Source organism: Mobula birostris, chromosome 14 (assembly GCF_030028105.1).
Source record: "Mobula birostris isolate sMobBir1 chromosome 14, sMobBir1.hap1, whole genome shotgun sequence".
In the NCBI taxonomy this organism is placed as follows: Eukaryota; Metazoa; Chordata; class Chondrichthyes; order Myliobatiformes; family Myliobatidae; genus Mobula; species Mobula birostris.
This window is the reverse complement of record NC_092383.1, coordinates 48,713,087-48,740,730: the sequence shown is the minus strand read 5'-3', so window position 1 is coordinate 48,740,730 and position 27,644 is coordinate 48,713,087. Positions and strand designations below refer to the sequence as shown.

Here is a 27,644-nt window from a genome sequence, read left to right as displayed (position 1 = left end):
GCCACAACATCATGGTTCCTTGTACTGATCCATGCTCTAAGTTCATCACCTTTGCCCATAATACTCCTAGCATTAAAATACACACACTATCAGTCCCATCATATCTATTACTTTGCTCTGGCCTGTTCTCACTGGCCCTGACATCTACCGTCCTCTACATCCCTTTGCTCTCTCACCTGCTGCTCTAGTTTCCACCCCTAGCCAAAATAGTTTAAACCCTCCTGAGAAAAGCTGCCAGACAGGATATTGATTCTCTTTGAGAGTGAGTTTGTTGAATGCCTATGAAATGGCTTTTTAGAATAGCTTGTCACTGAGCCTGCTAGGGGATCAGCTATACTGGATTGGGTGTTACGTAAGGGATTAGGGAAGTTTAAGGTAAAGGAACACTGAGGAAGCAGTGATCACAATATGATTGAGTTCAACTTGAAATTTGATAGAGAGAAAGTAAAGTCTGATGTAGCAGTATTTCAGCAGGAAATTAGAGTGGTATAGGAGAGGAGATGGCTAAATAAATTGGAAGGAGATGCTGGCAGGAGGACAGCAGAACAGCAACGGCGTGTGTTTCTGGGAGAAATGAGGAAGGTGCAGAACAGATGTATTCCAAAAACAAAGAAATACTCAAATGGCAAAGTAGTATAACCGTGGCTGACAAGGGAAGTCAAAGCTAATGTAAAAGCAAAAGAGAGGGAATACAACAAAGCAAAAATGAGTGGGAAGACAGAGGATTGTGGTGCTTTTAAAAGCCTATAGAAAGCAACTTAAAGAATCGTTAGAAGGGAAAAGATGAAATATGAAAACAAGCTAGTGAACAATATCAAAGTGGATAGTAAAAGCTTTTTCAAGTATGTTAAAAATAAAATAGAAACAAGAGTGGATATAGGACCGCTAGAAAATAAGGCTGGAGAAATAATAACAGAGGGACAAGGAAATGAACTAAATGAGTATTTTGTATCAGTCTTCATTGTGGAAGACAATAGCAGTGTGTCAGATGTTGTAGTGTGTGAAGGAAGAGAAGTGGGTGCAGTTACTATTACAAGGAAGGTGTTCAAAAAGCTGAAAGACCTTAGGGTACATAAGACACCTGGACCAAATGAAGTGCACCCTAGGGTTCTGAAAGAGATAGTGGTAGAGATTGTGGAAGCATTAGCAGTGATCTTTCAAAAATCATTGGACTCTGGCATGGTTCCAGAAGACTGGAAAATTGCAGATGTCACTCCACTCCTTAAGAAAGGAGGAATGCAGCAGAAAGAAAATTATAGACCAGTTAGCCTAATCTCAGTGGTTGGGAAGATATTGGAGTCAATTGTTCAGGATGAGGATATGGAGTACAAGGTAGGACAAGATAGGACAAAGTCAACATGTTTTCCTTAAGGGAAAATCTTGCCTGACAAAGCTGTTGGAATTCTTTGAGGAAATTACAAGTAGGATAGATAAACAAGAAGCAGTGGATGTTGTATATTTGGATTTTCAGAAAGCCTTTGATAAGGTGCCACAAATGGACTGCTTACCAAGTTAAGAGCTATTACAGGAAAGTTACTGCATGATTAGAGCATTGGCTGATTGGTAGGAGGCAGCAAGTGGAAATGAAAGGATCCTTGAAGAGCATGAGACATAAGAGCAGAATTAGGCCATTCAGCCAATCAAGTCTGCTCTGCCATTCCATCATGACTGATCCTGGATTCCACTCAACCCCATACACCTGCCTTCTCGCCATATCCTTTGATGCCTTGACCAATCAGAGAAATATCAACTATACCAACAAACTTAGCCGCCACAGATTCACTGCTCTCTGACTGAAAAGATTTCTCCTTATCTCTGTTCTAAAGGGTCACTCTTCAATTTTGAGGCTGTGCCCACTCATTCTGGATACACCCACCAGGGGAAACATCCTCTCCACATCCACCCTATCTAGTCCTTTCAACATTCAGTAGGTTTCAATGAGATCCCCCTGCATTCTTCTAAATTTCAGTGAGTGCAGTCCCAAAGCTGCCAAGCACTTCTCATATGTTAACTCTTTCTGTTGCCGGAATCATCCTCTTGAACCTCCTCTGGACTCTCTCCAATGACAACACATCCTTTCTGAGATATGGGACCCAAAACTGTTGACAATACTGCAAGTGCAGTCTGACTAGTGCCTTATAAAGGCTCTGCATTATCGCCTTGCATTTATATTCTATTCCGTTAGAAATAAATGCCAACATTGCATTGGCCTTTTTTACCACAGACTCAACCTATATTCCATCTGCCACTTTTTTTGCCCATACTTCCAATTTGTTTAAGTTCTGCTGCACTACCTAGGGGAAAAAAGGATTAGCCATGATTGAATGGTGGATAGATTCAATGGGCCAAATGGCCTATTTGGCTCCTATGTCTTATAGGATGTTTGCTATTGTGGAGGAGTCTTGGACCAGAGGGCACGGCCCCAGAATAGAGGGATATCCATTGAGAACAGAGATGAGGAATTTTTATTTTACCAGCGCATGGTGAATCTGAGGAATTCACTGCCCAGAGAGCTATGAAGGCCAACTCATTGGATATATTTAACATGGTTGATAAGTTTTTGATTTAATGGGGAGTATAAGGCTATAGAGAAAAGGCAGGAGAATGGGATTGAGGGGGATAATAAATCAACCAGGATGGAATGGCAGAGCAAACTCGATGGGCTGAATGGCCTAATTCTGCTCCTATGTTTTGTGATCTTATGAATGGCGGCAAGGAGTTCAGCAGTCTCACAGGCTGGAGGGAAGAAACTATATCCCATCCTAACAGATCTTGTTCTAATGCCACCGTGCCTCCTGCCTGATGGTAGGGGATAGTAGAAATGGTTGGATAGATGGAAGGGTTGGATCATTGGCAATGCCAGGGGCCCTGCTCCTGATAAAAGTCTCTGATGGGTGGAAGAGAGACTTGATTGTACTCTCAGCAGACCTCACAATCCTTTGTAGCAACTTGCAGTCAGATGCCTTGCAATTCCTGTACCAGACAGTAATGCAGCTGGTCAGGACACTCTCGATGGTGCTCCTGTAAAAACAAGTTACAATGGGGGATGGTGGAGCCTCGCTAGCCTCAATCTTCTTAGGAAGTGGAGACGCTGCTGTGCTGAAATACCAATATGTAACAATCTATTCCAGAACTCCTTAAGATTGAAATTAGATTGATCCTGACCATAAACAAAACCACGTTTCAATTAACAACAAATATTCAAGCAAATTTCTGGAACAAATTTTTCTCAGTACCTTTTATTTTCCTGGACATTGGCGAAGTTCTGTCTCCCCATGAACTGTGGCCCAGTGCATGCATCAGAATCAGATTCAGGTTTGTTATCACTCACTTGGATGTCAGGAAGTCTCTTGTTTGGTAGCAGCAGTATAGTAAACTACAAAAATATTACAGTGGATTCCAGTTAATCAAGACTCGGAAATTTTGGCCCAATTAAGCAGCTGTCCCAATTGGTTGAAGCTTCATGAAAATATTTTAGAAGATATGAAAAAGACAAACTACCATTTAAATAAGTAATAAATTATTTATTTAAATGGAATACAGAACAAGTTAGAATGCTACCAATGCTGCTCCAGAACCATAAAACTGTATTATTTCATAATAGTCATTGATGTTATGTGATTGTCTGTAAATGAACAAAATCACTGCAGACACCTAGTGCAGGTAATGGACTGCCTTCCTACAATGCTATCAACGATTGCATCCTCCAAATCTTCATTTTCATTTTAATATTCAAGATGATTATTGATACCTTCAAATTCTTTGTACTTCCTAACTTGTTGAAGTAGAGAAATCGTTCCATTTTCACTCCCGGTCATTTCTGGTATCTCTACGCCTCAATGCTTGAAACCACCCTGAGCAAAGCAGTTCTGAATTGTCTTACTACTTATTTCTCACCAATTATCAGTGACAAAATATCACTCCTTTTTGAGCACATGCAACTGACGCTACTTAAAAATGTTCACTCTAAGCATGATGTAGTGTCTAACAGCCATGCAAGTGATATGAGTTAGAAACTGTTTGGCATCAGTGCCTGTCTCCATTAAATGGCATTGTGTCCCAAATAAACAAAGGAATCCCGGCTATTTCTGGATTGTTTTTTATTCTTGAAGAGTTGTCCTATGTAAGCAACTGCCCCGATGAAGTAAAGGCCGAATGAAGCAGAATCCTCTGTACTATAAAACTAAATAAATGTTCAAGGAGAGGAAGGAGCCGGTGGTGCTCGTGGTTTCACAGACCATTCGGAAATCTGATGGTGGAGGGGAATAAACTGTTCCAAAAGCATTGAGTGTGTGTCTTCAGGCTCCTGTACCTCCTCCCTGATGCTGTGACATTTATTGTTTTGTGACAACAGTACAGAACAATACATAAAAGAAATTATAATAAATGAGTAAGTAAATAGTGTGAAAGAGGAATAGCAAAGTAGTGTTGTTGGGTTGAAGGAGACTCAGGGACTCCTGACACAACAAAATACAACTAGATAGGGGCAGGAGTAGGCCACCTGAGCCCATCCCACCCTTGCATTTAGAATATAGAACAGGACAACACAGAACCAGCACCTTCAGTCCACAATGCTGTACCCAACCAATTAAATTAGTAAACAATTGGCCAACTAAACCAATCCCCTCTGTCTACACAATGTCCATATCCTTCCATTTCCCACACATTCATAAGCATATCTAAACATCTCTAAAGGTCTCTAACGTATCTGCCTCTTACGCCACCCGAGGCAATGCATTCCAGGCACCCACCACTGTGTAAAAACACTTGCCCCTCACATCTCCTTTGAAATTACCCCCTCCTACCTTAAATGCATGCCCTCTGGTATTAGATGTTTCAAACCCAGGCAAAAAATACTGTTTGTCTACACTCTGAGGGTAGAGATCGTGTAAATACTTGCAGGCTTTTCTCATTGAGCTGGGTGGGGTGGGGGGTGGAATGACTTCAACCAGAGGGCATGGATTAAGGGTAAAATGTGAAAAGTTTAAGGGGAACATGAGGGGGAAACTTCTTCACTCAGAAGGACATGAGAATGTGAAGTGAGCTGCACAAGTGGTGCATGCAAGATCGATTTCAATGTTTAAGAGAAGTTTGGATAGTAGCAATATGGAAGGCTATGGTTCCAACGTAGGTCAACAGGAGCAGGCATTTTAAATGGTTTTAGCATGGACTAGATGAGCCAAAGGGCCTGTTTCTGTGCTGTACTTCTGTATGCCTCTCATAATCTTATAAATGTCTATCAGATCTCCCCTTAGCCTCCACTTCTCCAGAGAAAACAACCCAAGTTTGTCCAGCCTCTCTTTAGAGAGCACATGCCCTCTAATCCAGCCAGCATCCTGGTAAACCTCTTCTGCACCCTCTCCTGAGCCTCGAAATCCTTCCGATAATGGGATGACCAGAATTGTACGCAAAACTCCAGACGTGACCTAACTAGTGATTTATAAAGCTGCACGTGACCTGAGCTCCCCGTTGGTGGGTGAGCATCCGGTCAGAGGAGTGGCAAGAGTGGCCTTGGTTTTCCCATTTCCATTTTTCCTCCCTCAGTGACAGGAATTCTCTTTTGCACAGGGCAACGTGAAACCCACCATCTCATGGACCAAGGATGGGCAGCCTCTGCCTTCTGACCGGGTGAGTGTCTGTGGTACTGCCAATGACGCCATCCTCTTCATCAGGACGCTGGAGAGGAAGGACTCGGGCAAGTACAAACTGGTGGTCCAGGTGGACTCAGCAACAGATGAAGTGATCATTGATATCCAGGTCATGGGTAAGTCTAATGGTTGATGGATTAGTTCATTACCCTTCCAGGAGTCCTCTGTCCTGGGCTAGTCTTTCAAGTTGTCCCCAGGTGTAGCCTATTTACCTCTCCCAGGGATGAGATCTTTGGAGCTTCTGTTGGTGTTTCTGTAGCTCTGAGTTTTTACAGGATGGGGTTGCTAGTTCCAAACCAACTCTCTTCCTTTTACAGGTGGGCTTGGGACCAGCCATGACGGATTGGGTAAGACCAATATTCAATCGCAAATCATCGTCTTGGAGGTAGAGGAGCTCCCTGGGTTACAAACAACCCCCATACATACCATGTTGGAGTGGCAGGACCACTCTCAAGGCAGGCACTTCCTTCTGAGTTGGATCAAGGCCAGGTGCCTTCTCTCCCTGCTGACACTCCCCCACTGCCCAGCCCAGTGACCAGTGGCTGGGTGCAGCCAAGCAGGCTCACTCACTGACCGATGGAAGGCTTCAGAACTTGGAAATACACTGAAAACATCGTGAAATCTGATGTTTTGTGGAAACAGAACAATGGAAGGTGAAAAAATTACAATAGGATACTAAAGTAAATACACTCAGTGGCCACTGTATTAGGCACTGCTGTACATTGCTGTACATTGTACTGCTCATTGATGCAGAATCAGAATCAGAATCGGGTTTGTCACTGGCATGTGTCGTGAAATTTGTTAACTTAGCAGCAGCAGTTCAATGCAGTACATAATCTAGAAGAAAATAAATAAATGAATAAGTAAATCAATTACAGTATATATATAATAGATTAAAATCATGCAAAAGCAGGAAATAATATCTGTAAAGTGAGGTAGTGTCCAAGGGTTCAATGTCCATTTAGGAATCAGATGGCAGAGGGGGAGAAGCTGTTCCTGAATCCCTGAGTGTGTGCCTTCAAGCTTCTGTACCTCCTACCTGATGGTAACAGTGAGAAAAGGGCATGCCCTGGGTGCTAAAGGTCCTTAATAATGGATGCTGCCTTTCTGAGACATCACTCCTTGAAGATGTCCTGGGTACTTTGTAGGGTAGTACCCAAGATGGAGCTGACTAAATCTACAACCCTCTGCAGCTTCTTTCAGTCCAGAGAGTGATGCAGCCTTTCAGAATGCTCTTCACAGTACATCTATAGAAGATTTTGAGTGTTTTTGTTGACATACCAAATCTCTTCAAACTCCTAATGAAGTATAGTCACTGTCTTGCCTTCTTTATAGCTGCATCAATATGTTGGGACCAGGTTAGATCCTCAGAGATCTTGATACCAAGGAACTTGAAGCTGCTCACTCTCTCCACTTCTGATCCCTCTATGAGGATTGGTATGCGTTCCTTCGTCTTACCTTTCCTGAAGTCCACAATCAGCTCTTTTGTCTTACTGACGTTGACTGCCAGGTTGTTGCTGCAACACCACTCCACTAGTTGGCATATCTCACTCCTGTACACCCTCTTTTCTCCATCTGACAAATTTATAGGTGGTATTTGAGCTATGCCTAGCCACATGGTCATGGGTATAGAGAGAGCAGAGCAGTGGGCTAAGCACACACCCCTGAGGTGCACCAGTGTTAATCGTCAGCGAGGAGGAGATATTATTATCAATCCGCATAGATTGTGGTCTTCCGGTTAGGAAGCCAAGGATTCAATTGCAGAGGGAGGTACAGAGGCCCAGGTTCTGTAACTTATCGATCAGGATTGTGGGAATGAAGGTATTAAATGCAGAGCTATAGTCGATATACAGCATCCTGACAAAGGTGTTTGTGTCGTCCAGGTAGTCTAAGAGCCATTGAAATTGCATCTGCTGTTGATCTATTGTGGTGATAGGGAAATTGCAGTGGGTCCAGGTCCTGGCTGAGGCAGGAGTTCAGTCTAGTCATGACCAACCTCTCAAAGCATTTCATCGCTGTAGATGTGAATGCTGCTGGGCAGCAGTCAGTAAGGCAACCCACATTATTCTTCTTGCAAATATCTAATCAGCCAATCATATAGCAGCAACTCAATGTATAAAAGCATGCAGATATAAGGCCATAATCGGTAAGACATAGGAGCAGAATTAGGCCATTCAGCTCATCGTGTCTGCTCTGCCATGGCTGATCCCGGATCCCACTCAACCCTACACACCTGCCTTCTCGCCATATCCTTTGATGTCTGACCAATCAGGAAACTATCAACTTCCTCCTTAAAAATACTTCTCAAACTTCCACTAATGCCCCACCTCCCCCTCGTACCCCATCCGTTATTTATTTATATACACACATTCTTTCTCTCCCTCTCCTTTTTCTCCCTCTGTCCCTCTCACTATACCCCTTGCCCATCCACTGGGTTTTTCCTCTCTCCCCCTTTTCTTTCACCCTGGGCCTCCTGTCCCATGATCCTCTCATATCCCTTTTGCCAATCACCTGTCCAGCTCTTGGCTCCATCCCTCCCCCTCCTGTCTTCTCCTATCATTTTGTATCTCCCCCTCCCCCTCCCACTTTCAAATCTCTTACTAGCTCTTCTTTCAGTTAGTTCTGACGAAGGGTCTCGGCCCGAAACGTCAACTGTACCTCTTCCTAGAGATGCTGCCTGGCCTGCTGCGTTCACCAGCAACTTTGATGTGTGTTGTTTAAAGGTGTCCTCAATGCTGGAGAGGCTTGTGCCTGTGATGGAGCTGCCTGAGTTTATAACTCTCTACAGCTTTTTCCAATCTCTTGCATAGCACTTCCATACCAGATTGTGATGAAATTGCTTAGAATGTTCTCCACAATACATCTATAGAGATTTAGTAATTTATTAGAGTCTTTGGTGTGTTACGTACCCCGTAACTGGGTTGCCAAACCAGCAGAAATGGACCACTCAGTTGGAGTCTGGATTATTGGAACTAAGAAAGTTTTATTAAAGAAATAAGCAACACAGTATTCTAATAGTAAGGATATAAATGCAACAGGTTAGCAATGAATAAACACATATGTACACAGAACTAGGATAATAGGGTCAATCAGCTCTATCGCAGTCTAGGGGTAAAATGTTCAATCACAAGTGACAGGGTTCAGTTTAGTTCAGTTCGCAGTAATCGCCGTCGTGCCGCTGGGGAGAGAGAGAGAGTGAATGCTGATATTCAAATCGGATTCAAACAGACCTTTCGATATTCCTCGCAGTTAGCTTTCGGGCGAGCCCTTTGTAATGTCCTCTGAGGTCACCGACTGTGACCCCTCCGTTTCAGATACGATCGTTCTTCAGCTGTGAACCCGGCACCCAGGCAAGGGCGGACACACACCAGGTTCCCGCCGACAGTATCTTTCCACCCTGTGCGTCTATAGCTGGTCCCGCGACCAGACCTCCAAAACTCCCACCGACTTGTGGGAGCGCACCGCTTCCAGGGTCTCGTTACCTCGTGGTGTCGTGTGTGGTGTCTTAGCGAACCTGCCCCTTTTTATCCCCCTGCTGGGGTATCGCCTGTCCATCACACTTCAAACAGTTCAGGGTTCAAAAGGAGCCAGTCTTGACAATATTCAGACCGGTGTCTCCTTCCGTTAAACTCTCTCGTCTCTTCACTAACATTTCCAAATGCTGCCCCATTGTCTTACTTATCTCTCTCTCCTGAAGACAGGTGGCAGATCAACTGTTGATCCCACTGGTGCCAGCACAGGACAGTTAACATCTTAGTCTATGTGTACTTTTGTAACCCTCTTTCGTCACAGGTGAGATACCAAATTTTCTCAGACTCCTAATGACATATAGCCACTGGTGTGCCTTCTTCATAAGTGCATCAATATGTTGGGCCCAGGATACACCTTCAGAGATGTTGACACTCAGGAACTTGAAACTGCTCACCCTTTCCACTGCTGATTCCTCATTGAGGACTGGTGTGTGTTCCCTCGACTTTTCCTTCCTGAAGTCCACAATCAGTTCCTTGGTCTGGCATTGAATGCTCTGTGTGGTAGAGCTATAGAAATTTGCTAGTGTCTTTGTTGACATACCAAACCTCCTGCCCATTTGTCCAACACCCCAGTGTACACCATGTCTTCCAGAAACGTCACTACCCCGGCAATTTCAACCGTAAATAACTCTGTCCTGACAGCCACTTCATGAATGCGGTTGAGGCGTCCCCTCCCCTACTGCTGTAAACCCACCTTCTGATATGTTTGACCCACAGAGAAGCCTGGACCTCCACAGAACTTGAAGCTGGCCAGTGTGTGGGGATGCAATGTGACCCTGCAGTGGCAACCCCCCAAGGATAACGGAAACACCGAGATCAGCGGTTACACCATTCAGAAGTCCGACAAGAAGACGGGGGTGAGTGTGTAGTGGGGTAGAGGGGAGGTGTGTGACCGAGTGGCTACCATGCCTGGTGGCCACTGCTCTAGTTAATAGGGCAGCATTTCCAGAGGATCCAGAATTCTGACTTCCCCATTTGGCTGATTCAATCGAAGCCAGAAGTTAATAGTCACCCTTTCACCTCAGCACAAACGGTACAAACAATCTGGTCCAGGGACTCGGCCATAAGATTACAAGACATAGGAGCAGAATTAAGCCATTCAGCCCATTGAACCTGCACTATTATTCCATCATGACTACTCTATTATCATTGTCAACCACATTCTCCTGCCTTCTCCCCGAGACCTCTGAATCCTTTACTAATGAAGAACCCATCAACCTGCAGTTTAAATATACCCAATAAGTTGGCCTCCACAGCCAAGTCCATAGATTCATCACCTCTGGCTGATGAAATTCCTCCTCATCTAAAGGAACGTCCTTCTTTTCTGAGACCGTGTCCACTCTATCGAGGACTTTCAATATTCGATAGGTTTCATGGAGATTGCCCTTCATCCTTCTAAACCCCAGTGAGCCACTAAATGCCCTCATACATTAACCCTTTCATTCCTGAGATCACTTCCGTGACTCTTTCCAATGCCAGTACATGATTTCTTAGATGTGGGGCCCATAATTGCTCACCATACTCAAAATGCAGTCTGATCAAAGACATAAATCCTCAGATCAGAGACTCAAAGGAAAGAATCTCCTGCCTCTTCAGCTCAGTCCCAGGAAGGTCTGCCATTCAAACTCCTGTCTGTCCCTTCGGTCTACATCTCCCTGTGTGCTGGGTGTTTCTTGACGCTGACTAGGAAGGCCAGGATCACTAGCTGGATTCTCTTCCATGACATAAGTAGCTGCAATAAAGTGAGGCTTAAACACAAGTTGGTTCTTGTCTTTTGAATAGCGGGAGGAGATTCTATAGCCTTGGCAACCTGTTGGATTCTGTTGTCATTTTGATCCACGGTTCTTTCAGGAGTCAAGAAAGAGGCATAAAACTTATTGCTTCACAATTGTTTTAAGCCCTAATAGAACAAACAGAATTGGTAATGTGGAGAAGCAAAAGTCTAGTTGGGTAAGGAAAGATGGTGGTCCAATGTCTTCAGCCCTTATACAGATACGAAACATTCCATTCAAATTTGTAGATAAGAGTTAACCACTCAGATAGCCTCTATCAAATATTGCAATTCCAGGAAGCTTCCAGAATGACTGAAGGAGGTGTAACCATGGGGGGATACACTGAACAATTGCATGTACAATTGTTTATACATATTGTGACCACTAGGAATCATACTAAAAAGTTACATACATACAGCTAGTTACATAAAATGCTAGCAGGTATAAGTAGTTGTAAAGAAAATAACAATGATATAGCTAAGCCAACAACGTCCAGGATAAGGTTCTAACATGTGTCAATACACTCATACATATGCACCCTGTCCTTCAATGTGGTCAGACAGCAAGTCACCACTGTACTCAACATGAATGGGACACAACTTCAGGTTCAATCCCCACTATGTTGTCTATGTGGAGTTTGCACATTCTCCCTGTGACCACATGGTCTTTACACCCCTTGTGCTGCCTGGTTTCCTCCCACACCCAGGGGTTCATTACCAAGAGTTGGGAACGTAGAATCACAATCATGCTTATTTCCACTGACATGTGTTGCAAACTTTGTTGATATGTGGCAGCAGTACAGTGAAAGACGCAAGTTTTAAAATGCACTCCGTGGGCACTTTATTAGGTACAGGGGTGGAACCCAGTGTGGTCTTCTGCTGCTGTAGCCCATCCACTTTAAGGTTTAATGTGTTGTGCATGCAGAGATGCTCTTCTGCACACCACTGTTGTAATGCATGGTTATTTGAGTTACTGTTGCTTTCCTGTCAGCTTGAACCAGTCTGGCGATTCTCCTATGAGCTCTCTCATTAATTAGGTGCTTTCACCCACAGAACTGCTGCTCCTTGGATGTTTTTTGTTTGTGTTTCACACCATTCTCTGCAATCTCTAAAGACTGTTGTGTGTTAAAATCCCACGAGTTCAGCAATTTGTGAGATAGTCAGACCACCCCATCTGGCACCAACAATCATTCCACGGTCAAAGTCACTTAGATCACATTCCTTCCCCATTCTGAACAACAACCAAACCTCTTCACCATGTCTGCATTGAGTTGCTGCCACATGATTGGCTGATTAGATTTTTGTATTAACGAGCAGATGTACAGGTGTATCTAATAAAGTGGCCACAGAGTGTTGATAGATAAATAAACAGTGGGGTTGCGTTCATGTGAACTAAGTGAGAAACTATCAGGGAAAATGGGGGGTTGATTGTTGGCATGAACTTGACGGGCCTGTTTCCTAGATGTATGAATCCGAGTTTGACGCTGTCAGAGATAAAAAGTCCTTGCCCTGGTGACGAACTCTCCTTCTCCCATGGCAGGAGTGGTTCACCGTGATGGAGAAATCACACGCCACCACCTACACCATCTCTAACCTGGTGATGGGGAATCACTACAACTTCCGTGTCTTCTCTGAGAACCTCTGTGGACTCAGCGAAACAGCAGCACTCTGCAAGGACACTGTCTATATCCCCAAAGAGGGTAAGGATCTGGCTCACCACACAGACCATAAGACATAAGAGTAGAATTAGGCCATTCAGCCCATCAATTCTGCTCCACCATTCCATCATGGCTGATCCTGGATCCCACTCAACCTCATACACCTGCCTTCTCACTATATCCTTTGATGCCCTGACCAATCAGGAAACTATCAACTTCCACCTTAAATATATCCATAGACTTGGCCTCCGCTGCAATCTGTGGCAGAGCGTTCCATAGATCTACTACTCTCTGGCTAAAAAATATTCCTGTTCTAAAAGCTCACCCCTCAGTTTTGAGGCTGTACCCTCTAGTTCTGGATAACCCCATCATAGGAAACATCCTCTCCATATCCACCCTATCTAGTCCTTTCAACATTCAGTAGGTTTCAAAGAGATTCCCCACATTCCAAATTCCAGTGAGTACAGGCCCAAAGCTGCCAAATGCACCTCAAACACTAGCCCCTTCATTCCCGGAGTCATCCTCGTAAACCTCGTCTAGACTCTCTCCAATGACAACACATTCTTTCCGAGATATGGGGCCCAAAACTGTTGACAATACCCCAAATGCAGCCTGACTAGTGTTTTATAAAGGCTCAGCATTATCTCCTTGCTTTTATATTCTATTCCCCTTGAAATAAATGTCAACATTGCATTTTCCTTCTTTACCATAGACTCAACCTGTAAATTAACCTTCTGGGAGTCTTGCACGAGGACTCCTAAGTCCCTCTGCAGCTCTGATATTTGAATCTTCACCCCACTTAGATAATAGTTTCAACTGTTATTCCTTTTACAAAATGCATTATCATACATTTCCCAACACTGTATTCCATCTGCCACTTTTTTGCCCATTCTTCCCATTTGTCCATCCTGCTGCAATCACATTGCTTCCTCAGCACTACCTACCTCTCCACCTATTTTTGTATCATCCACAAACTTTGCCACAAAACCATCAATTCCATTAACTAAATCACTGACAAACATTGTGAAAAGTAGCAGTCCCAGTACTGACCTGCGAGGAACACCGCTAGTCACTGACAGCCAAGCAGAAAAGGCCTCTTTTATTCCCACTTGCTGTCTCCTACCTGTCAGCCATTCCGCTATCCATGCCAGTATCTTTCTTGTAAAGCCAAAGAATTTTATCTTGTTAAGCAGCCTCATGTGCAGCACCTTATCAAATGCCTTTGAAAAATCCAAGTAAATGTCACACACTGTCTCTCCTTTGTCCACCCTATTTGTTACTTCCTTGAAGAACACTAATAGATTTGTCATACAAGATTTCCCTTTACAGAACCCATGCTAAGTTTGAATTATTTTATCATTAGTCTCCAAGTACCCCAAAACCTCATCGTTAATAATAGACACGACACTTTCCCAACCACTGAGGTTAGGCTAACTGACCTATAATTTCCTTTCTTTTGCCTTCCTCCATTCTGAAAGAATGGAGTGACATTTGCGATCTTCCTGTAGTCCAGGACCATGCTGGAATCAAGTGATTTTTGATAGATCATGACCCATGCATCCATTATCCTTCAGCAACCTGTCTTAGGACTCTGGGATGCATTCCATCTGGTCCAGGTGACTTATTCACATTGAGTTTGCACTCTTTCCTTTGTAATAATAATGGCACTCACTCCTGCTCCCTGGCACTCATGGACCTCTGGCACACTGCTGGTTTCTTCCACAGTGAAGACAGATGCAAAGTACCCATTAAGTTTATCTGCCATTTCTTCGTCCCCATTGCTACCTCACCAGCATCATTTTCCAGTGGACCAATATCAATTCTCACCTCTCTTTTACTCTTTATATAACTGAAAAAACTTTCAGTATTCTGCTTTATATTATTGGCTAGTTTGTTTTCATATTTCATCTTTTCTCTTCTTACAGCTTTTTTAGTTGCCTTTTGTTGGATTTTAAAAGCTTCCCAATCATCCAACTTTCCACTCACTTTTGCTACCTTATATGACCTTTCCTTGGTATTTATGCAGTCGTTAACTTCCCTTGTCAGCCATGGTTGCCTACCCCTGCCATTTGAGAACTACTTCCTCTGTGGGACATAATCTACTCTGCGCCTTGTGAACTATTTCCAGAAACTTCAGCCAACTCTGCTGTGCTGTCATCCCCACCAGTATCCTCCACCAATCCACCTGGGCAAACTCCTCTCTCATGCCTCTGTAATTCCCTTTAGTCCATTGTGATATTGATACATGTGAGTTATGCTTCTCCCTCTCAAACTGCAGCATGAATTCAATCATATTATGATCATTGCCTCCTATGAGTTCCTTTACAGTAACCTCCCTAATAAGGTATGGGTTATTATATAACACCTAATCTAAGACAGCCTTTCCCTAAGTAGGCGCAAGCACAAGCTACTCCAAAAACCAATTTTGTGGGCATTCAACAAACTCCCTCTCCTGTGATATGACACCAATCTGATTTTTCCAATCTCCTTGCATATTGAAATCCCCCATTACAATTGCGACATTACCCTTATTACATGCCTTTTCCAGCTCCCTTTGCAATCTCAATTCCACATCGTAGCCACTATTTGGTTGCCTAAATTTGATTCCTATAATAGTTTTTTTTCACCCTTGCAATTTCTTAACTCCACCCACACAATTCAACATTCTCTAACCCTATGTCACCTCTTTCTAAAGATGTAATTCCACCTCTTACCAACAGAGCCACACCACTGCCTATGCCTTCCTGCCTGTCCTTCTGATACAAAGTATATCCCTTGATGTTAAGCTCCCAACTATGGCCTTCATTCTGCCACGATTCAGTGATGCCCACAACATCATATCGACCAATCTCTAACTCGGCAGAAACTCTTCCGGCTGATTCCAAATGCTATACACCTTCAGTCCTACATTCCTCACCCTTATGAATTTAGCTTTGTGCTACAATTTAACTCTTTGCTCTGTCTGCATTTGTATCTAATTATTATCTTGTTCTTCCTTACATTCATGTTACACCCAACATCTACCTGTAAACCTGCGGGCTCATCCTCAGCTCTATCATACGGGTTCCACCCCCACCCCTCCGCCATATTAGCTTAACCCACTCCCAACTTCTAGTCAAAGGCGGGCAAGATAGAAGTGGGCAGCGCCATCCCAAACCTGACCACTTCCAGTTTCCCTGGGATCAATTGGGCAATCTCTTCTCCGGAGTCACCAAGCCACCCAGCCACCAAAAACTCCTGGAGCAGATAATTCCAGGGACTCCCACCCCCTAAATGAGTTCCTACACAACTCTGTTTTAACTGACCAGGATCAGAATTGGAATTGGAATCAGGTTTATTGTCCCTGACACATGTTGTGAAGTCTGTTGTTTAGCAGCATCAGTACTGTACATAAAACTATACTCTCAGTTACAATAAGATAAAAATCAGTAATTAATGCAAAAAGAGAGCAAAAATAGTTTGGCAGTGCCCATGGACTGGTTCATTGTCTGCTCAGAAATCTGATGGTAGAAGGGAAGAAGCTGTTACAAAAATCTTGTGTCTTTAGGCTCCTGTACCTCCTCCTTGATTGTATTAATGAGAAGAGTTTGACTAGAAGTCCTGGGTAGTTCCTCATGATGGATGCTGCCTTTTAGAGGCATCATGTTTTGAAGATGTCCCTCCATACCAGACTGTGATGCAATCAGCTGCAATGCTCTCCACAGTACATCTGTAGGAATTTGCTGATACCAAATCTCCCTATTTATTTGTTTGTATAATTTAACACTGATCGGTGGAGCCCGTGGAATCACAATCTAGTCCTTCTTCAATGACCTATGCAGATAATTAGTAAATGCTGGTCTGGATGAATCATTCATGGCTGAGATCAACTCCTAGCACTCTGCTTTAAGTCTGCTCTGCATCAGACGAGATGGCTGTTTCCATGCTGTATAATGACTGTCTATCTCTGTCTCAGGTACAAAGTACAGCCCACCTGTGTACAAGGGGAAGGACTTCACCGAGCCCCCTAAATTCACTCAGCCGCCAGTGGACAAGACCACCACAGTGGGATTTACCACCAAGCTCTTCTGCAGTGTAAGGGGTAATCCCAAGGTAAGATGCATACCTCAGTCCCCAGCTGGAACACCCTCTCGCCCCCAGAGGCCTTCAATCAAAGGCCCACGTCATGAGAGTTCTAATTGTACAGTCGGAATTATCGCATCCCGAAATCTCACTTCAGCCCATTGAGTTAGCTCTGCTACTTCATCATGACTGATCCCAAATCCCACTCAACCCCATACACCTGCCCTCTCACCATATTCCTTGATGCCCTAACCGATCAGAAATCTATCAACTTCCGCTTTGAATATACCCATGGACTTGGCCTCCACCGCAGTCTGTGGCAGAGCATTCCACAAATTCACTGCTCTTTGCCACCTTAAGACCTTTCAATCTGCCTAGCACTCCTTCCTTTGTAATCGCAATGGCACTCACTCCTGCTCCCTGACACTCACGGACCTCTATAGTGTCTTCCACAGTGAAGACAGATTCAAAGTACCCATTGTTTATCTGCCATTTCTTTGTCCCGCATTACTACCTCACCAGTATCATTTTCCAGTGATCCAATATCAATTCTCACCTCTCTTTTACTCTTTATATAACTGAAAAATCTTTTAGTATCCCACTTTATATTATTGGCTAGTTTGACCTCATATTTCATCTTTTCCCTTCCTATGGTTTTTTAATTGCCTTTTGTTGGAGTTTAAAGGTTTCACAATCATCCAACTCCCCACCCACTTTTGCTACCTTATACTTGGCTTTTATGCAGTCCTTATCTTCCTTTGTCAGCCACGGTTGCCTACCCCTGCCATCTGAGAACAACTTCTTCTGTGGGACATAGTTATCCTGCGCCTTGTGATTCCTCTTATACCCTTCAATAAGTTCATGGCTGGTGTACTCTCAAACCATATTTCTTCTTCTCAGCCATTGCTCGATAGTCCTCAATCCCCTGATCTCTCCAAAATGTATCCACTTCCACTTTCAATACCCCAGTGATCCCAGGCACCAACCGCACCCCACCCCCAACAGCAGAGCAGAGTATTCCAGAGACTCTCAACCTTCGACAAGATGATGTTGTGACACAGCTCATTCTTAAATTACCAGAATCGGAATCAGAATCAGGTTTAATGTTGATGACATGTGTTGTAAAATGTACTGCTTTGCAGCAGCAGTGCAGTGCAATGCATAAAAACGACTATAAATTACAATAAGAAACACACACACACACACACACACACGCGCACACACACACACGCACACACACACACACGCACGCACACACACACACGCACACACACACACACACACGCACACACACACCTATAAATAAGCAGGACAAAAATTAAAAACAAAATCTCAAAATAAAAATATAAATAAAAATAAAATGAGCAAAAATAGTGAGGTACATTAGTGAGGTATGTTGATCGTCCATTTAGAAATCTGATGGCAGAGGGCAAGAAGCTGTTCTTAAAATGTTAAGTGTGTGTCTTTAGGCTCCCAGACTTTCTCGCTGGTGGTAGTATTGAGAAGAGGGCATGTCCTGAGTGGTGGGGACCTTAATGGCTGGAATTTCTGCTCCTATATCTTATGGTCTTAAGGTCTTAAAACTTCTGGAAGCAATTTGGAAGGCAAAGGATATATACACCTCAAAGAGGAAGAAGTATTCTAAAGGAAAGATGACATAACTGTGGCTAACAAAAGAAGTCAAAGCCAACATAAAAGCCAAAGGGAGGACATATAATAGAATTAAAGTTAGTGGGAAGTTAGAGGATTGGGAAGCTTTTAAAAAGCAACAGAAGGCAACTAAAAAAGTCATTAAGAAGGTAAAGATGGAGTACGAAATAATATTAAAGAGAATACCAAAAGGTTCTTCAGATGCATAAAGTGTAAAATAGAGGCAGGAGTGGATATTGGACCACTGGAAAACAATGCTGGAGAGGTAGTAATTGGGGACAATGAATTAGCGGATGAACTGAATAAGTATTTTTGCATCAGTCATCACTGTGGAAGACACCAGCAGTTTGGAGGAAGTCTTCAAGAAGGAAGAGAGGCAGAAGAAAGGAAACTGTAGGCCAGTTAGTCTGATTTCAGTGGTTGGGAAGATGTTGGAGTCGATTATTAAGGATGAGGTCTCTCGGTGATTGGAGGCACATGATAAAATGGGCCATAGTCAGCATGGTCTCCACAAGAGAGAATCTTACCTTCCTCGAAGTTCAAAATCTGTTGCAATTCTTTGAAGAATTGACAAGTAGGACAGACAAAGGAGAATCGGTTGATGTTGTGTATTTGGATTTTCAGAAGGCCTTTAAACAAGGTGCCACACATGAGGCTGCATAACAAGCTACGAGCCTATGGTATTACAGGAAAGATTCTAGTATGAATAAAGCAGGGGCTGATTGGCAGGAGGCAAAGTGTGGGAATAAAGGGAGCCTTTTCAGTTCAGCTGCCAGTGACTAGTGGTGTTCCACAGGGGTCTGTGTTGGGACTATTTTTTTTTAAATTATATATTAATAATTTGGATGATAGAATTGATGGCTTTGTTAAAAAGTTTGCAGACAATATGATAGGTGGAAGAGCAGATAGTTTTGAGGAAGTAGAGGGGCTACAGAAGGACTTAGCCAGGTTAGGAGAATGGGCAAAGAAATGGCAGATGGAATACAGAGTCGTGAAGTGTATGGAAATGTATTTTGGTGGAAGAAATTAAAGAGTTGACTATTTTATAAATGGAGAGAAAATACAAAAATCTGAGGTGCAAATGGACTTGGGAGTCCTTGTGCAGGATCCCCTAAAGTTTAATTTGCAGGTGGATTCTGTGGTAAGGAAGGTAAATGCAATGTTAGCATTCGAGGACTAGAATATAAACACAAGGATGTAATGTTGAAACTTTGTAAATCACTGGTGAGACCTCACTTGGAGTATTGAGAGCAGTTTTGGGCCCCTTAGAAAGGATGTGCTGAAATTGGAGAGAGTTCAAAGGAGGTTCACGAAAATGATTCCAGGATTGAATGGCTCATCATATGAAGAGTGTTTGATGGCCTTGGGACTTTATTCACTAGAATTCAGAAGAATAAGGGGGACCTCATTGAAACCTATTGAATGGTGAAAGGCCTTGATATACTGGATGTAGAGAGGATGCTTCCTATAGTGGGAGAGTCTAAGACCAGAGGACACAGCCTCAGGATAAGTGGGCATCCTTTTGGAATGGAGATGAGGAGGAATTTGTTTAGCTAGAGGGTGATGAATCTGTGGAATTCTTTGTCAGAGGCAGCTGTATGTATATGTATATTTATTGGTCAGGCATGAAAGGATACGGGGAGAAGGCAGGAGGTCAGGGCTGATAGGAAAATTGGATCAGCCATGACGAAATAGCGGAGCAGACTCGATGGGCCTAATGGCCTAATTCTGCTCCTATATCTCATGGTCTTAATGATAGATGCAGCCATTTTGAGGCATCTCCTTTTGAAGATATCCTTGAAACTGGGGAGATGGTAGCTATGATGGAGCTGGCTGTTTTTGACAAAACTTTTACAACCAGTAGTAGCGTGATATGCTGTCACCGGCTGGATTGATGCAGTTTATTTGAATCACCTACCATTAAACAGCAATCGTGCAATGTACACTCAGCGGCCAATTGATTATGTACTTCCTGTACCTAATAAAGTGGCTTCTGATGTATGTTGGTGGTCTCCTGCTACTGTAGCCCATGACTTCCAGGTTCTAAGTGTTGTGCATTCAGAGATGCTCTTCAGCACACCACTGTTATAGTGTGTGGTTATTTGAGTTACTGTTGCCTTCCTGTCAGCTTGAACTAGTTTGGCCATTCTCCTCTGACCCCTCTCCTTAACAAGGCACAATCCCCTGCAGAACTGCCACTCACGGGATTTTTTTTTTTCATTTTTCCACTGTTTACTCTAGAGACTTGTGCATGAAAATCCCAGGAAATCATCAGTTTCTGAGAAACTCAAACCACCCCATCTGGCATCAATAATCATTTCATGTTGAAGTCACCTGGATCACATTTCTTCCCCAATCTGGTGTTTGGTCTGGACAACAACGGAACCTCTCAACCACGTCTGAATGCTTGTATGCATTGAGTTGCTGCCACATGACTGGCTGATGAGATAAATTAACACACACAAAATACTGGAGGAACTCTGCAAGCCAGGCAGGATCTATGGAAAAGAGAACAGTCAACGTTTCAGGCCGAGACCCTTTGGCAGGACAGGAGAAAAAAAGATGAGGAGTAGATTTAAAAGGTGGGGGAGGGGAGAGAGAAACACAAGGTGATAGATGAAACTGGGAGGAGAGGGGTGAAGTAAAAAGATGGGAAGTTCATTGGTGAAAGAGATACAGGGCTGGAGAAGGGGGAATCTGATAGGAAAGGGCAGAAAGCCCTGGAAGAAAGAAAAGGGGGGAGAAGACGATGGGCAGGTAAGGAGATAAGGTGAGAGAGGGAAAAGGGAATAGGGAATGGTGAAGGAGAGGGGGGTGGGGCAGTACCAGAAGTTCGAGAAATCAATGTTCATGCCATCAGGTTAGAGGCTACCTAGAGGGAATATAAGGTGTTGTTCCTGCAAATTGAGTGTGGCCTCATCATGACAGTAGAGCAGGCCATGGATTATCATATCAGAATGGGAAGTGGAATTGGCCACTGGGAGATCCCACTTGTTCTGGCAGACAGAGCATAGGTGCTCAGCAAAACGGTCTCCCAATCTATGTCGGGTCTCACCAATATACAAAAGGCAACACTGGGAGCACCAGACACAGCATATGACCCCAACAGACTCATCTGGAAGGACTGTTTGGGGCCCTGGATAGTAGTGTGGGAGGAGGTGTAGCATTTCTTCTGGTTGTAAGGATTAGTGCCAGGAGGGAGATCAGTGGGGAGGGAGAAATGGACAAGGGAGTTGCGTAGGGAGTGATCCCTGCGGAAAGCAGAAAGTGGGGGGAGGGAAAGATCTGCTTGGTGGTGGGATCCCGTTGGAGATGGCGGAAGTTGCGGAGAATTATGTGCTGGACACAGAGGCTGGTGGGTGGTAGGTGAGGACAACAGTGACCCTATCCCTGGTAGGGTGGCAGAAGGATGGGGTAACACTAGATGTGCGTGAAATGGAAGAGATGTGGGTGAGGGCAGCGTTGATGGTAGATGAAGGGAAGTCCCTTTCTTTGAAGAAGGAGGACATCTTCTTCGTTCTGGAATGAAAAGCTTCATCCTGAGAGCAGATGCAGTGGAGACTGAGGAATTGAGAGAAGGGGATGGCGATTTTATAAGTAACAGGGTGGGAAGAGGTATAGTCCAGGTAGCTCTAAGAGTCCATGGGTTTATGATAGACATCAGTAGATGAGCTGTCTCCAGAGATAGAGAGAGTGAGATTGAGAAAGCCGGGGGGGGGGGGGAAGGTGTTGGAAATGGATCAGGTAAATGTGAGGGCAGGGTGGAAGTTGGAGGCAGAGTTGATAAAGTCAAAGAACTTGGCATGGGTGCAGGAAGCAGCCCCAATGTAGCCATTGATGTAGCATTGGAAAAGTGGGGGACAGGCACTAGTGTAGGCTTGGAACATAGACTGTTCCACATGGCCGACAAAAAGACAGGCATAGCTGGGACCCATGCAAGTGCCCATCGCTACCCCTTTTGCTTGAAGGAAGTGGAAGGAGCCAAAGGAGAAATAATTCAGCTGACGGAGGATTAGATAATTGCATTAATGAGCAAGTGTACTTAATAAAGTGACCACTGAGTATCATTAATAGTTTTAGACCATAAGACCATAAGACATAGGAGCAGAATTAGGCCATTCATCCTAATCAAGTCTGCTCCACCATTCTATCATGGCTGATCCCGGATTCCAATCAACCCCATACACTGGCCCTCTCATCATATCATTTGATGCCCTGACCAATCAAATTCCGCCTTAAATATACGCACGGACTTGGCCTCCACCGCAGTCACTGGCAGAGCATTCCACAGTATTACTACTCTCTGGTTCTTTTACCAAAATACATTACCGTACATTTTCCAACACTGTTTCTGTCACTTTTTTGCCCTTTCTTCCAATTTGTCTAAATTTTGGGCCCCATATCTCAGAAAGGATGTGATGTCATTGGAGAGAGTCTAGAGGAGATTCACAAGGATGATTCTGGGAATGAAGGGGAAGTGTTTGGCAGCTTTGGGCCTGTACTCACTGGAACTTAGAAGAATGTGGGGGGGAAGCTCATTGAAATCTACCAAGTGTTGAAAGGACTAGATAGCGTGGATGTGGAGAGGATGTATCCTATGATGGGGGTATCCAGAACTAGAGGGCACAGCCTCGAACTTGAGGGGCGACACTTTAGAACAGAGGTAAGGAGGAGTTTTTTTAGCCAGAGAGTAGTGAATTTGTGGAATGCTCTGCCACAGACTGTGGTGGAGGCCAAGTCCATGGGTATACTTAAAGAAGTTGATCGTTTCCTGATTGGTCAGCACATCAAAGGATATGGCAATGAGGCAGGCATAAGGGGTTGAGTGGGATCGGGGATCAACCATGATGGAATAGCAGATCAGACTCGATGGGCTGAATGGCCTAATTCTGCTCCTATGTCTTATGGAGTGTAAATTGCATCAAGGCTCCTTTGCAAAGTGTTTCACCCGATGCTCAGGCAGCTCCATCATAAGCACTAGCCACCCCACCATTGAGGGCATCTTCAAAATATGATGCCTCAAGAAGGTGACATCTGTTATTAAGGACCCTTACCAAAGCTTATGGGGTGTTGGCTTTCATAAGTCGAGGGATAGAGTTTAAGAGTCGCGATGTAATGATGCAGCTCTATAAAACTCTGGTTAGGCCACACTTGCAGTACTGTGTCCAGTCCTGGTCGCCTCACTATAGGAAGGATTGGAAAGGATACAGAGGAGATTTACCAGGATGCTGCCTGGTTTAGAGAGTATGCATTATGATCAGAGATTAAGGGAGCTAGGGCTTTACTCTTTGGAGAGAAGGAGGATGAGAGGAGACATGATAGAGGTGTACAAGATATTAAGAGGAATAGATAGAGTGGATAGCCAGCGCCTCTTCCCCAGGGCACCACTGCTCAATACAAGAGGACTTGGCTTTAAGGTAAGCGGTGGGAAGTTCAAGGGGGATATTAGAGGAAGGTTTTTTACTCAGAGAGTGGTTGGTGCATGGAATGCACTGCCTGAGTCAGTGGTGGAGGCAGTTACACTCGTGAAATTTAAGAGACTACTAGACAGGTATATGGAGGAATTTAAGGTGGGGGGGTTATATGGGAGGCAGGGTTTGAGGGTCGGCACAACATTGTGGGCCGAAGGGCCTGTAATGTGCTGTACTATTCTATGTTCTATGTAGGAGATACTCTCTTCTCATTACTACCATGATGAAAGACCTAAAAACTCACGTTTAGAAACAGCTCCTTCTCCTCTACCATCATTTGTTTGAATGATCCATGAACCCATGGACACTACCACTCCATTCCTTTTCTTCCCCATCAACACTACCGCATTATTCATCTCCTTCTCCTCGTGACGTGCTAATTGTTAAGTCTGGTTAGTCTGAGCACACGTGTGGCCGTTGGATGGTTTAGCAACAGTCTTCTGCCCCATCACGGCATAGTGTCCCAAGTATATGAAGGGAATCCCAGCAAATTAGTTTTTCATCTTTAAGAGATGCCATAAATAAATGGTTGCCCTGATTAACCGATGGCCAAATTAACCAGAATCTACACACATATATATATTTCTATAGGACATTTTGTTTATTGCATTGTGCTGTTGCAGTAAAACAGCAAATGTCAGTGATAATAAACCTGATTCTGATTCAGAATTGCATATTACAGCTAATTATAAAACATTACACCATAACTGGTTACACTTCACTCTGTGTCACCAATTTGGTTGTTATAACCCATTGGTTCATTTCTTTGTTACCTTACAGCCCAAGATCAGCTGGTTGAAAAACAAGGCCTTGCTTGAGGAGAACCCAAAGTTCCGGATTCTAACCAACCAGGGCATCTGCACCCTGGAAATCCGCAAGCCGTCGACTTTTGACGGGGGCGTCTACACGTGCAAAGCTGTGAACATGTTGGGAGAGGCAGCAGTGGACTGCAGGCTTGATGTGAAGGGTGAGCGAGAGTGGACTGGAATTTCACAGCCCCAGGGTTTGTCAAAATGTTTCCAAGCAATTGGAAATGGGATTAATTTATTCTGAGATACAATGGAAAGCTTGTGTTGTGCTGTTCCCACACAGAGCACTGAGGTAAAACAATAACAATACAAAATAAAGCCCAACAGTTACAGAGAAAATGCAGTGCAGGTTGTTTAAGTTTCAAGATTGTCATTTCCAGTAGACAAGTTACTCTGAACCTGATACAGCACAAAAACACAGTAAGATAAAGAAGACAATAGTGAAAAAGACAGTAACTATGAATGGATAAGATAACATATACACTTAGATCAATTGTATGTACATAAGTGACATGAGGCATTGGAATATCTACATAGGATGACTCATCTAAAAGGAAGTGATAAAGTGGTGGTTGGGGGTGTGGAGGGATGGGTCTGTTGGAGGTGTTGATCAGCCATACTGGTTGCGGAAAGTAACTGTTTTTGAATCGAATCACAAACAAGAGAAAATCTGCAGATGCTGGTAGTCCAGAGCAACACACACAAATTGCAGGAGGAACTCAGCAGGCCAGGCAGCATCTATGGAAAACAGTAAACAGTCGGTGTTTCGGGCTGAGTCCCTTCATCAGGACCGTAAAGAAAATTGAGAAGTCAGAGTAAGAAGATGGGAGGAGGGGAGCAAAATGTTCTAGGAGGCAGGTGATAGGCTATATAGCCTCCTCTCTGATGGGAGTGGGACAGTCTTTGAGCAGGATGGGTGGGATCCTTCAAGATGTTACCGGCCCATTTTCAGCATTTTACTGTATATACTTTTGATGGTGGGTAGGCTGGTGCCAGTGATGCATGGGCAGTTTTCACTACCCGTTGTAGAGCCTTTCTGCCTGCCGCAGTGCCGTTTCTCCACTATGCAGTAAGTTAGGATGTTCTCTACTACATATCCATAGAATGATGTGTGCAAAGTCCAGCTCGCTTCAGCCTCCTCGGAAAGTGGAGGAATTGGTGAGTTTTCCTGACTGCGGAAGATGTTTTCTGGGACATAAGAGTTTGTGCAAGATGTCACTCCCAGGAATTTGAAACTCCTTGCAGTTTCCACTGCTGTAAAGAGGGGTGTGAGTGGTGTGCATTCTGCAATCGATAACCATCTCCTTTGTCTTGATGAAATTGAGGAAGAGCTTATTTATGGTGGAAGAGGTGTTCCAGGCCTTGAGCTCTTTCACCTCCTCTCTGGAGACCATCATAGCTGGTGATGAGCCCCACAACTGTCGTGTCATCAGCAAACTTGACTCTTGGGTATTTGGCCATGCAGTCAATTGAGCAGACTGTACAGGAATGGGTTCAGTACACAGCCCTGGGAGGTTTCTGTGTTGGGGATGTTGGGGAGGCAGGAGCAGTTGTTTATCCTGACTGTTAAGATCATAAGGCATAGGAGCAGAATTAGCCCATCAAGTCCACTCCGTCATTTCATCATGGCTGATCCCGGATCCCATTCAACCCCATACACGTATTCATAGAAACATAGAAAGCCTACAGCACAATACAGGCCCTTTGGGCCGCAAAGCTGTGCCGAACACGTCCTTACCTTAGAACTACCTAGGCTTACCCATAGCCCTCTATTTTTCTAAGCTCCATATACCCATCCAGGATTCTCTTAAGAGACCCTATTGTTTCCGCCTCCACCAGCAGCCCATTCCACGTACTCACCACTCTCTGCGTAAAAAAAACTTACCCCGACATCTCCTCTGTACCTACTTCCAAGCACCTTAAAACTGTGCCCTCTCATTCTAGCCATTTCAGCCCTGGGAAAAAGCTTCTGACTATCCACACGATCAATGCCTCTCATCATCTAATACACCTCTATCAGGTCACCTCTCATCCTCCGTTGCTCCAAGGAGAAAAGCCCGAGTTCATTCAACCTATTCTCAAAAGGCATGCTCCCCAATCCAGGCAACATCCTTGTCAATTTCCTTTGCACACTCTCTATGGTTTCCACGTCCCTCTTGTAGTGAGGTGACCAGAACTGAGCACAGTACTTCAAGTGGGGTCTGAACAGGGTCCTATATAGCTGCAACGTTACCTCTCGGCTCTTAAACTCAATCCCATGATTGATGAAGGCCAATACACCGTATGCCTTCTTAACCACAGAGTCAACATGCGCAGCAGCTTTGAGTGTCCTATGGACTTGGACCCCAAGAGCTCTCAACATATCCCTTGTTGCCTGACCAATCAGGAATCTATTATCTTCTGCTTTAAACATCCCTAAAGACCCTGCCGCTCCATCATGGCTGATCCTGGATCCCACTCAACCCCATACACCTGCCTTCTTGCCATATTCTTCGAAGTCCTGACCAATCAGGAAACGATCAACTTCTGTCTTAAATATACCCACGGATTTGGCCTTCACCGCAGTCTTTGGCAGAGTATTCCACAAATTCACTATTCCCTGGCTAAAAAAATTCCTCTTTACCTGTAAGTGAACCTTAGAAACCATAGAAAAACTACAGCACAGAAAAAGGCCTTTTGGCCCTTCTTGGCTGTGCCGAACCATTTTCTGCCTAGTCCCACTGACCTGCACAGGGACCATATCCCTCCACACACCTCCCATCCATGTATCTGTCCAATTTATTCCTAAATGTTAAAAAAGAACCCACATTTACCACCTCGTCTGGCAGCTCATTCCATACTCCCACCACTTTCTGTGTGAAAAAGCCCCCCCTAATGTTCCTTTTAAACTTTTCCCCCCTCACCTTTAACCCATGTCCTCTGGTTTTTTTCTCCCCTTGCCTCAGTGGAAAAAGCCTGCTTGCATTCACTCTATCTATACCCATCATAATTTTATTTACCTCTATCAAATCTCCCCTCATTCTTCTACGCTCCAGGGAATAAAGT

The 27,644-nt window shown here is 44.1% G+C and overlaps 1 protein-coding gene across 1 annotated transcript in view; it reads left to right on the top strand.

Annotated features, from left to right (window-relative positions):
* Positions 1-27,644, top strand: part of mybpha (myosin binding protein Ha) — a 71,870-nt gene that overhangs the window by 39,448 nt on the left and 4,778 nt on the right. Inside the window, exons 5-9 of the mRNA XM_072277736.1 lie at positions 5,569-5,764; positions 9,896-10,035; positions 12,490-12,649; positions 16,563-16,699; positions 24,571-24,757. Of these exons, the coding sequence (XP_072133837.1) occupies positions 5,569-5,764; positions 9,896-10,035; positions 12,490-12,649; positions 16,563-16,699; positions 24,571-24,757 (820 nt within the window). The remainder of the gene's footprint in view (positions 1-5,568; positions 5,765-9,895; positions 10,036-12,489; positions 12,650-16,562; positions 16,700-24,570; positions 24,758-27,644) is intronic.